Source organism: Bufo gargarizans, chromosome 1, assembly GCF_014858855.1.
Source record: "Bufo gargarizans isolate SCDJY-AF-19 chromosome 1, ASM1485885v1, whole genome shotgun sequence".
In the NCBI taxonomy this organism is placed as follows: Eukaryota; Metazoa; Chordata; class Amphibia; order Anura; family Bufonidae; genus Bufo; species Bufo gargarizans.
This window is the reverse complement of record NC_058080.1, coordinates 536,050,816-536,063,035: the sequence shown is the minus strand read 5'-3', so window position 1 is coordinate 536,063,035 and position 12,220 is coordinate 536,050,816. Positions and strand designations below refer to the sequence as shown.

The window sequence follows — 12,220 nt, the reverse complement described above, 5'->3', positions numbered from 1 at the left end:
AGCACCCCATCACTCTCCTTCATGGTCAAATAGCCCTTACACAGCCTGGAGGTGTGTTTGGGGTCATTGTCCTGTTGAAAAATAAATGATGGTCCAACTAAACGCAAACCGGATGGAATAGCATGCCGCTGCAAGATGCCGTGGTAGCCATGCTGGTTCAGTATGCCTTCAATTTTGAATAAATCCCCAACAGTGTCACCTGCAAAGCACCCTCACACCTCCTCCTCCATGCTTCACGGTGGGAACCAGGCATGTAGAGTCCATCCGTTCACCTTTTCTGCGTCGCACAAAGACACGGTGGTTGGAACCAAAGATCTCAAATTTGGCCTCCTCAGACCAAAGCACAGATTTCCACTGGTCTAATGTCCATTCCTTGTGTTCTTTAGCCCAAACAAGTCTCTTCTGCTTGTTGCCTGTCCTTAGCAGTGGCTTCCTAGCAGATATTCTACCATGAAGGCCTGATTCACACAGTCTCCTCTTAACAGTTGTTCTAGAGATGTGTCTGCTGCTAGAACTCTGTGTGGCATTGACCTGGTCTCTAATCTGAGCTGCTGTTAACCTGCGATTTCTGAGGCTGGTGAAAAATACTGTTGTGAAAGACTCATGGGGAAATAAAACTAAAACCAAATAAAATTACCCAATATTCCCATCTGCTGCAAAATATATCTTATCAAACGGCTATATGTAATATGAAGCATGTTCGCCTTTGAAATGTCACCAGCAAAGACATTCTAACACTTTACTGTAAAAAGTGATCATTCTGCAGCTTTTATCAGTGTGGCAGAGATACAAAGTGGGAAACGCTAAACGTCTTTAGCCTCTCAAGTAACGTGTAGCTAATGTACAGAGACACCACTTCTGTGGAAAAGAAAATATAGAACAGTTACAAAGAAAGACCCATGCATGCCACAAGCAACATGGCCGCCGCAGTAGAGACGCTTTTCCCGGAAGTGACGCAATCGTTAGTTTACTACAACTTGAGCTCCATGCCGTTCCGCGCGTTTAAATGACGTCATCATGCGATTCAAGTCCAGGTATGCACATAAAGTATAAACGGTAATGATACGATTTAAAGGGACGGGTCACGGGAGTAACGTGTCCTTCCCTTCAGATACTTCCTGTGTGAGCTTGTGCTCGAGGATCCTCGCTTGAAACAGAATATCTCGCAGGGCACAGTGTTTTACAACGTGAGAGAGGCGGTGGCCAGGCTACACGGGGACTTCGGGGCTGCAGCCTTCTCTATTGGCCTGTCAGGTAAGCATTGGGGATGGTGGTGATAAACCAGGTCACTGATGCCACCACTGAGCCCCAAACAGGAGTGCATTGTAATGACCGTGCATAGGAGAACATATCTTGTGGCAAATATATATGTATACAGCTCTGCTATATCTTATTTGTATGCTGGTCAATATGGACGCTGTATGCAGAAGAAAATAGAAGTGGGTCCATTCTGGTCGGGATGGGATCACTCATACCTGAGGTAGATTGGCACATGTATCCCTCAATCTGCCATGCTGTCCAAGCCAAGTAACCGTTGAGGGCTGAGTCACACGATCGCGCTCAGTCCGGAAAACACAGGCTACGTCAGCCTCATCTCCTGGACTGACTGCGGCACTGCTGACCCCAACTAACTGCATGATAGTGACTTATGATACAGACAGTTCATATATGATCCTGGGTCTAATGTCCTGTAAACTCATTATCATGTCGGTCCAGCACAATAGACCCACGATCAGATAGTAATGGACTGTATGATAAATCACTATGACGCAGTCAGGTCAGGGGAGCCACAGTCAGTGTGGGAGATGCGGCCGACACATCAGTCAGAATCAGCCCTAACGCCTTTCACATTGAGGATCTCAATACCAGAAAAAAGTTTCCGTCCTCCTGTATTCTGAATGGAAAGAGATCCGTTCAGGGGGATGTCTTCGGTTCTGGCGGCTTTCCGTTTTGTGTCTGGTCATAAAAATGGATCAGGCAGTGAAAATATATATAAATAATATACCCATAATTACTAAATATATATAATTAACAAATATATATTTTGTTAAATATATATATATATATATATATATATATATATATATATATATATATATATATATATATTTAGTAATTATGGGTATATTATTCATAAGCGTTGGTGGTATAGTGTGTCTAAATATACTTTTTGTAAAATAATGGCACCCCATTTCGTTGGTGGTTGTAGTGGCTGCATGCTTATTAGGCAAATACTTACCTGAATCAAGCATCCAGTGACGTCACCGGACTCTCCGCCTCCTGTGATGCCGGAATCTTCTCTTCCTGGTGTAGGGCTGATGTCATCGGCACAGGCGCACTGAGGAAGGAGCAGTCAAGTGAGCATCCTCCTCTCAGAGCGCCTGTGCCGAATGAGGACCGGTACGGCGCATGCGCGGAATTTCAGCTGCAAACGGCCAGCGGGAGGAGGAGAGCGCACGATGGGCCTGTCAATCAAGTGGAGGAGGGGGTGTTTTTTTTTTTTTTTTTTTTTTTTTTTTTTTTTTTTTTTTAGACCGAGGATGTGGCGGCTACCAGCAATTAACCGACCAACTTGCTGGTAGTGAAGAAATTTGCATATCACAAAAGTACTATTTTTATAGAATTTAAAGCACAGCCAGAGGTAAGAGGGTATATATGGACTCTGCGTACTTTAGCAATTATATTAAGTCCAATACTGAAAATTGCTGTTTGCGGGGTGACAGAAGCCCTTTAAATATAAGAGGAGAGAGCGGGGCGGCCTTGCCTTGTGCCTTTGCCCATGTTAAAGGATTTGGAGAGGAAACCAGGAGTGTGTATTTTGGCTTGTGGGTTTGAATAGAGTGCCCCAAGATATTGTCTGAACGGGCCATTCAAAGCCAATAGTCTAAAACATGATCCATCCATCCCCAGTCCACATTATCAAAGGCTTTTTCAGCATCTATAGCAACTATGGCTGGCTCTTAGGACGCATTTTGATTTTGTCCAGCGATGTCAGTACTCTACCTACATTTGTGACTGCCGCCCTCCCTTGTATGAAGCTCACTTGAGCGGGGAATAGTAGTCTTGGCATTTTATTCGCTAATCTGTCAGCAAGAATTTTAGAAATTACCTTCAAATCTACATTGATCAATGAGATCAGACAATATGAAGAAGCCAGTGTTGGATCTTTTCCTGGTTTCGGAAGGACCTTGATACGTGCTGTTTGGGTGGGTATAGTGTTACCTTGCATATAGCCCGTGTATATTTGGGATAATGTTGGAGCTATTTCTTGAGATAAGATGCGGTAAAATTCACCCGTGTAGCCATCCGGTTCGGGGGATTTACCTAGGGTTAGATTTTTAATGGCATTCGTTACATCCTCTGGTTTAATGGTGTAATTTAGTTCTTCTTTCTCCTCAACTGATGTGGTAAAGGGATGTCTTTCAGCCATTCCCTTCCGTCTAATAATGGTGTCTGAGGGGGTCTCGTAGGATTGTGTTGATTTCCCTCAGGTGGGTTTTTGCATTCCCCTGTTTATCCTTAAAGTGGTTCTGCAGTTTGTTTAAACTGATGATCTATCCTGGGGATTGACATGCATTAATGCCGGATCCAGCCCGATTGTTCTGGCAAAACGGATCCGTTTTTGCAGTCTGCGCATGCTCAGACTGCAAAAAATGTTGAAAAAATAAATGCCGGATCGATTATCTTCTTTTTTATTTTTTTTTATTTTCCCCTTTCGGATGACACCGGAGAGACTGATCCGGCATTGACTAATGCCATCAGTTTGCGTACATTTTGAGGGATCCGGCAGGCTGTTCCGGCGACGGAACTGCCTGCCGGAATCCTCTGCCGCAAGTGTGAAAGTACCCTTAGTTATCAACGGTGATCAAACATTCTTATGCTCAATTCAATTAGGCGGTTGAAGTACTGGCTACGACCTGCGAACTATGGCAACGACCAACCGTCACATGCCCGCCATTATGGTTTCAATCTATTGCAGTATTAGGCTAGTTTCACACTAGCGTTCGGCTGTCCGCTCGTGAGCGCCGTTTGAAGGGGCTCACGAGCGGACCCGAACGCTTCCGTCCAGCCCTGATGCAGTCTGAATGGATGCGGATCCGCTCAGACTGCATCAGTCTGGCGGCGTTCAGCCTCCGCTCCGCTCAGCAGGCGGACACCTGAACGCTGCTTGCAGCGTTCGGGTGTCCGCCTGGCCGTGCGGATCCGTCCAGACTTACAATGTAAGTCAATGGGGACGGATCCGTTTGAAGATGCCACAATATGGCTCAATCTTCAAACGGATCCGTCCCCCATTGACTTTCAATGTAAAGTCTGGACGGATCCGCTCAGGCTAATTTCACACTTAGCTATTTTTTGCCAATATAATGCAGACGGATCCGTTCTGAACGGAGCCACCGTCTGCATTAATATGATCGGATACGTTCAGAACGGATCCGATCGAACGCTAGTGTGAAAGTAGCCTCAAACATCAACGTTCAACATTTAGTTATCAAAGGTGGGCAAAGCAGTCTTATATTCTAATCAAATAGGCGGTTGAAGTACTGGTTTTCCCGCCAGCGGGCTGTGACATCTCCTAACCTTCACATGTCCACCATCATGGTTTTGGACTAGAATATACAAGTTTGATATCGCTGCAATAAGATTGAGCGACAGAATAAGGACATCATGTCTTTTTTTGCGCACGTGATGTCAAAAACCTCAGCGGATTATTATTATTATTATTATTTTTTCAATTTTACCCCACAAAGAAATTCTGTCTTGTTTTCCAATGCAAGACATTGTAAATTTAAATGGCGGCATTAAAAAATACATCTTGTCCTGCAAAAAAATAAGCCCTCATATGGTTATGTGAGCAGAAAAATAAAAGTTATGGCTATTGGAACTTGGATAGATAAAATAACACACGTAAACATGAAAATAGGACCCATCTTTAAGGGGTTAATAGGGCCCAGGATTTCATTTTTTTTTTTTTTTTTCCTGTTTTTTGGGGGGTTCAAAATATGGTTAAAATAAACTTTGACTAAGGCCTCTTGCACATGAACGTTGACTCCTCTCAGTTTTTGGTACTTCCGACGACTCTGTATTTAATATGCAAATGTATTTTATACATTCCTTGAAGAAAAGAAAGGCAACATACATGTCATTACCACAGAACTACTGGCTAGGAAGCTGCTGCCTTCTCCTTTGTGTGCGGATCTTCTGCTGAAGATAGGGCAGTGGGGGGATCCGGGAAGGGGCATTTATTGTAAAACCTGATTTCCCTAGTAGAATCCCATAGTCATGTTTAAAGTTTAAGCTAATAATCTGAGCTTACAAGTTTTTATCGCCTTAGCTGAATGACAGCAGTTTTTCAAATGGTTTCCAGCTTCAGTCTTGAGCTATTGACTATCCATTCCCTTCACTTATACAAGTGTCTAGTCCTGCAAAAAACATATTTACTTAATTGAGTTATCAGTGAGAGGCTAGGTTAACCATGGGCGTTGCGCTCCCTGTAACAGCGGAAAGTATAAGTATTGTCGCTCCTTAACTGTGCGTTGCGTGCCATATAGTGAAGCATGTGAAAAGCATGCTTCTTCATGGTCACTTAACGTGTTCGTTTTGCGGTAACGTGACGCACTGCATGCATTGGCCTTTATTCTTACAGTAGAGAAGTACCGTATTTTTCGCAAAAGTGGGGGAAAAATAGCAGTGCGTCTTATGGGGCGAATGCTACGACCGTCCGGTGAATAGGCTGAGAGGGAGGAGGGGCTGGGGGCCGGCATCTGTTTCTCACTACGTCACGCGCCTGCTCCGCCCACTTTATGAATGAAGCGGGCACCGGGCCCCGTTGCCATTAAAGAAACAGATGCCGGCCCCTATTCACTACACAGGGACACTGTTATTGGGGGGGGGGGGTCTGTGGATGACACATAAGATAAGATGCTATATAGGTGTCATCCACAGATACCCCCATAACAGTGCCATCCTCAGATGCCCCCATAACAGTGCCACCCACAGACCACCATTAGTTCAAAACCCACCAAAAGCACACCTTTTGGTTCAAAATATTTTTTTTATTTTACTCCTCAAAAACCTAGGTGCGTCTATGGGCAAAAAATGCAGTAATTAATTTATACCTTTTTGTGAATTGGGACATTTAAACTTGCTTTTTTTTTTTTTTTCCTAATTTAAATCTAGTAGGAGTCGGAGTCGGTTAATTTTTTTTCCGACTCCAGGTACCCAAAATTGCCTCCGACTCCACAGCCCTGGCAATCACGGCGATGCGGAACGGAAGCACAGATCTGAACCCCATGGAAGTACTACGGAGTGCTTCTTTGGTGTTTCTGTCCGTGCCTCCGCACCGCAAAAAAAATAGAACTGGTTTTATTTTTTTGCGGTGCGGGGGGATCACGGACCCATTCAAGTTGAATGGGTCTCCATCCGTCCCGTCTGCCGCACGGAACGGATGCACAACGTTCATGCGCAGGAGGCCTAAAGCTTAAAGGGCTTCTGTCGGCCCACTAAACCGTTTTTTTTTTTTTTTGGTTAATAATAATCCCTACACTGCGAGCTCCCTATACATAAGCTAAATATTCATTTTTGTTCAGTAGATTTTGTTAAAAAGCTATTTTTATAATATGTAAATTACCTTGCTACCAGCAAGTAGGGCGGCTACTTGCTGGTAGCAGCCGCATCCTCAGAACCTAATGACGCCCCCTCCGCAGTGTGATTGACAGGGCCAGGGAACGGAATCGTTCTCTGCTGGCCCTGCCTGTTTGTATTCAAAATCCTGCGCCGGGTGTAGATGTGACGTCATCGGCGCAGGTGCATTGAGGATGGAGCGGCCTGCGCACATTGAAGATGGGTACGGCCGCGGCGCAGGCGCAGGATTTTGAATGCAAACAGGCAGGGCCAGCAGAGAACGATTCCGTTCCCTGGCCCTGTCAATCACACAGCGGAGGGGGCGTATGAATATTTAGCTTATGTATGCGGAGCTCGCAGTATAGGGATTATTAACCAAAAAAAAAAAAAAAACGGTTTAGTGGGCTGACAGAAGCCCTTTTAATATCTGTAATAATTAGAAGTGCATCGGGCATGAGATTTTCTCCCATCGGAGTATGGGAGACTTTTGCACTGCTTCCACAGTATGAGTGAAATCAGGGCCACGACTCTACATGAGGCTAAGTTCAGATGTCCATAATTGAGCTGTATATTAGCATCCACATTACAGCTGTAAGTCCTGACCCATCACAACAGCATCAGTGCTGGCCCAACTGTGGGGTCTCGGGACATGAACTAAATCCCTCCGGGTCATAAGACCTGCAGTCAAGCTGGGATCTGCAGCTGGAATACGAATGCTAAAATGTTGGCTGCATTAGAGCTGCTGGTGGGCTGTAGGTCTTGTACTTCATAGTTTTGTTTTTAGGTAGAGACTATCCTAATGTGAAACTACATTTCTTCAACAGTGAAATATTTGAATGCTTACACTGGCATCATCTTGCTTCGATGTCGTAAGGAGTCTCACCAGCTTCTGTGGTCATCCCTTCCTTTTATCACCAGCCTGGAGAACAGAGGGCAGCGCTATGCCTGCTTCATCAACACACTACATATTGGAGGTGAGTAACCTTGGTAGTGAACCATGGCACGGGGCTTTTACACAGCGGTGACCTTCTCAAGACCAATGACAGTGAAGTGGTAACTGGTTTTGTGCCATGGCATTTGTAGGGTGTAGATCCACACTCCCGTTTTTCAGTCCCACTAATTAGGCTTATCTGTGTGTCTGATGAAGGGCTGATCAAGCCAAGTTTTTATCCTTTGTTTTATTAATCGTGTCTTACCATATATGTGACATGTATATATGGTGGACTGCCATGAGCCACAATTCAAAACCATTACCTCTTCACAGATTTGAAAGCTCTGCCCTCGCTTCCTCATACCTGGGGTTATTGTCCATAGTTTTGTAAGGTAGTTATGGTGCTCTGCACTGTAAATTTTTTATTTTTTATTCCTTGTTTGTGTTTTGGAAACCACTATGCTGTACTTTGGATTATCTGGCATGATGGAGTAAACTGTTTAGAGATCGGCCTAATGTACATGACTGTATCCATCATGGATCCCCAAAATACAGATACGGTCTGTGCGCCGCCCACTTTTTTTTTTTTTTTTTGCAGACCCGTTGACTTCAGTGGGTTTGCATTTTGCAGACATATTTCCTCGGTGATCCATGTGCTTTTCTGCATCATGTCCATTGTGCAAAAAGATGATGTTCTATAATTGTCTGCAAAGTGCAGACTACGGACACAATGAACTTTAAAGGGCTTTTCCAAGATTTTTATACTGATGACCTTTCTTCTGTATAGGTCATCAGTATTTGATCACTGGGGGTCCGAAACCTGAGACCCCCACCAATCAGCTGTTTAAAGCAGTAGCGTTCTTGTGAGGCCTTCTCTTTGCTTTTCCTAGGCCATGTGATGACGCGTTCATGTGGCCTAGGAGCAGCTCAGCCCCATACCAAGCACAGCCGCTATACAATGTACAGTGCTGTACATGGTAAGTTGCAGCACTCCTTCTCAACACACCTGATTGGCGGGGGTTACATTTGATCACGACTACTAGTCTGTATAGCTTTTCATTCTACACTGACTATCCCTTTAAGATTACATTGTGTTTTTACAGGTACAATACGTACTTGTCAAAAATTCCTCATCCAGTACAACAGGAAACAACTAAGGCTGTTGCTGAAGAACTGCAAGAATCCTGGTAAGTAAACTGCATTGTAGAAGTGGTGGGTATGTCACTATACACCACTAAATGTGCTTCTGTTACAGAGGAGAAGGATGCCATCCAGAAGTCTATAGCGAGCTGTTCCTTAAAAAATGTGGAAGAACCGGAATTCATGGCTAATGAAGAGATTGATTAGGTGCTTTTTGAGTTGCGCTTTTCTGTACCCATAACTTATTTGTAGTTTATTTTCTGTATTTCTTTACTTCTGAAGAGTAAGCAATGTTGCAATCCTGTTTGTCTAGAAGGTTTCATTGTATTGCTTCAAGTATTGGCAGTAGAAATAAAGTGGAAAGATGGCCAGTTTTGGAATGGTCTTCTGAAGTTAAGATTTCTCATGTACATAGAACTGGATTATATTAAAGAGGACCTAAACCTTTTAGGGTGCATTTTGCGGTCCGCAAAACATACAGAAACATCCATGTTTGCATCTGTTTCTTTTGCAAATCCATTGTAACAATGCCTATCCTTTGCAGAACTGACAGGAATAGGACATCATCTTTTTTGCGGGGCTACGGAACGAACATACGGATGCGCACACCACACAGTATGCTGTCCGCATTTCATGTGGACCCATTGAAATGAATGGGTCCACATCCTATCTGTAATAAAAATAAAAAAATGAATGGGGCCTGAGGCTGGGTTCACATGTGAATTATTAGCTGCAAATTTGCCCCTGTGGCTTTTTGTGCAGCAAATCGGCAGCATTGTACAGTACCAGGAATTCTCATTCACATGCTGCAGAAAAGCTGTGGCATTGTGGATTTTGAAAGCTGCAGCATGTCAATTTGCACTGCAGGTTTTACATTTTCCAATGCAAAGAATGAAACGGTGTCTAATCTATAGCTGTTCTGCAACAGAATCCGCAGCATGTGCAGGTACCCGTTGGTGTGCATTTTATCTGCTGCAGAAAGTCCATAGCTAATCACATGTGAACCCAGCCTTAAGGCTCATGCACACAACCGTCTGTACTTCGTACATATTGCATACTTTTTTGTGTGGATCCTTTGTAACAATGCCTATCCTTGTCTGCAAATTGACAAGAATAGGAAAATATATATATATATTTTTTTTTTGAGTGGACATATGGAAACGGACTGCACATGGAGTCATTTCCGTTTTTTGCAGACCCATTGAAGTGAATTGTTCCGCATACGGGCCGCAAATGGAACGGAGACTGAAAGAAAATACGCTTGTGTGCATGAGACCTTACAGAAAGTACAGAGGCGTTTTTCTGAGATCTGCACCTTTTTGCTTGCATCGGCTCCAGTCTGCTCTTCCAGCAAAAAAGCTAAAGGTCTGACTACAAAAGATTTGCAGTCAGACCTAATCTCTGATGAAAGTTTCCCCCCCTACTTTCCTTCTGTGGGATTTCTTCCTGTTTTATCAAGAAATATACTAACTATACAGGGGCCTCTTTAGGGTAAAAAGGGATGGTGGTCTAGAGGCCTATACAATACATGAAAGGGAAATTAGTGAATAGTGTATTTATATCTAACCACTTTGAGGGATATATTTTATAACGTACTATAAGTAAAAGTTAAGTCTTAAACAATCCAGATCACTATTAACTAATTTCCCTTTCATGATTCATGCGAGTGATCATATATGAAAATTTCATTTTCTGATTTAGGCCTATACAATACACACAAATATTGCCTGTGATAAAGAACACAAGTGGAATACTGGTTTAGTTGCCCAGAGCAACCAGATTTCACCTTTTATTTTTCAGAACTCCTTTGAAAGGTGGAATCTGGTTGCTATGGGCAACTAAGCCAGTTTTGATAAGTCTCCCCTAAATCTTAGAACCCCACTGACAGTGCTACACGTACACGCACACTCTACTAAATCAATTGCCACAATCTGACTTTGAACCACAAGAGATGCTGCAAATCTAAGTTCTGTGTTCAGCACCAGGGGCAACACCCTGAACACATCAAATAGCTGTGCATCACAGCGAACGCTCCCGGTCGTTGTTGCACATGTCTGTGTTTTCTAAATAGAACATGCTGCGATTCTCGCACAACGCAGATGCATGAAAAACGCTTGTGCGCACAAACCCATAGAAATAAATGGGTCCAGATTCAGCGTGGGTGCTATGCATTTACGCATTGCACCCGTGAGGAGAACTTGCTTGTGTGAAAGGGGCCTAACCCTTTCCTGATGTGACAATTTTCTGTCAGGCAGATGTTGGGAAGGGGTTAAACCTATATATTATTGAGCTCACCTTCTCTCCCTCAATCATACCTTGTGTATAGGGCAACATATTTCACCCAACAGGCTAACTAATTGTCTTGACAAATTTCTTATTTCCATTTCATCCACCATGACGGCCCACATTGAGATTGACCCTTGACCTCTGTAGGGGCAGGAACACATAGAGAGTTTAAGAACCCCCCACCCCTCCACCTCCTCAGTGCTTTCCTGCCCCTACAGGGGCCAACACGTGGAGAGTTCCTCCTTCATGGAGGATGAAATAACCTTATCTCTCTTACAGGTTCTCCAGCTGGCCTCCCGCGGCAGGGGCCAAGGCTGGCCAGCTAGGAGCATCGAGGACCCTCGTCTTGGCTTATGCCGAGGCCTGTGGTCCTCCCCATACCTTCGGACTTCCTTCCCTCCTTGTGGAAGCAGTTGAAGGTGCCGGCTTCTCAGCGCGCGCGGCGCTCGGCGTCCTTTCCTTCTGGAGGACCGAGCTCTGGCGTCCGGCAGGGGGAGCAGGTGCGACGCATGGAGCGTCTCTATGGGCGGGCCGGGCGACGCACGCCTCTCTTAGTAGGCTAGTGCGGCGCAGGCCTACGCCGTCATGCAGGGCGCAGCTAGATGACGTCAGACGCCGGGAATTTTAAAAAAAGAAGACCGCGGTTCCTTTCGGCACCTCACCTGTCACACCGCGATGTCTGAGACACCTGCTCCCCGCCAGGAAGGTCCTGATCCTTCTGCCTCCAGCACCGTGAGTCCCCTTCTGGGGGGTGTATATTTCAGTTTTTGTAAGCCTGAATTACTAATGCTGGGTTATCTGGTTGCTTCCTTCTGCAGGGCAGCAAGGAGTTAAAATCTAAAACAAAACCCTTAAAATGCTGTGCTTGTTCCAAGCGTCTCCCCGAAAATTATAAAAAGAGACTATGCAAACCTTGCACTTCGGAGATTTGGAAAGAGGAGCAACCAGATATACTCTCGGAGATGAAGTCCTTTATTTCTGACGAGATTAAGTCCTCTTTAGCCTCCTTATCTACCCCTGCCAGCGACCCCATCCCTTCTAAGAAGCGCAAAATATCCGTTATTTCTTCTTCTGAGGGTGAAGAGGTTGAAGTGGCCTCTGCCTCGTCCAGACAATTTCCTAATGAGGAACCCTTGACGGACGGAGAGATTCTGGAGGAGGATAAAAGATACTTTTTTTCCGCTAATGAAATGGAAGAGCTGCTCCGAGCAGTCAGGTCCACTATGGGTATTGAAGATATTC

General features: G+C 44.6%; 1 protein-coding gene across 1 annotated transcript; it reads left to right on the top strand.

Annotated features, from left to right (window-relative positions):
- Positions 1–962: 962 nt before the first annotated feature.
- On the top strand, positions 963–9,178 carry POP5 (POP5 homolog, ribonuclease P/MRP subunit). Its single transcript, XM_044289468.1, has 5 exons — positions 963–1,034; positions 1,112–1,254; positions 7,446–7,595; positions 8,656–8,739; positions 8,808–9,178. The coding sequence occupies exons 1-5, from the start codon at positions 1,018–1,020 to the stop codon at positions 8,897–8,899; spliced, it is 486 nt and encodes a 161-aa protein (XP_044145403.1). The 5' UTR covers positions 963–1,017; the 3' UTR covers positions 8,900–9,178.
- Positions 9,179–12,220: the final 3,042 nt, after the last annotated feature.

Bases quoted from the DNA above. Each gene is read 5' to 3' on its own strand.
- POP5 (XM_044289468.1), top strand. The intron at 1,255-7,445 runs GTAAGCATTGGG...TTTCTTCAACAG, and splicing joins CTTCTCTATTGGCCTGTCAG to TGAAATATTTGAATGCTTAC. The intron at 7,596-8,655 runs GTGAGTAACCTT...GTGTTTTTACAG, and splicing joins CAACACACTACATATTGGAG to GTACAATACGTACTTGTCAA.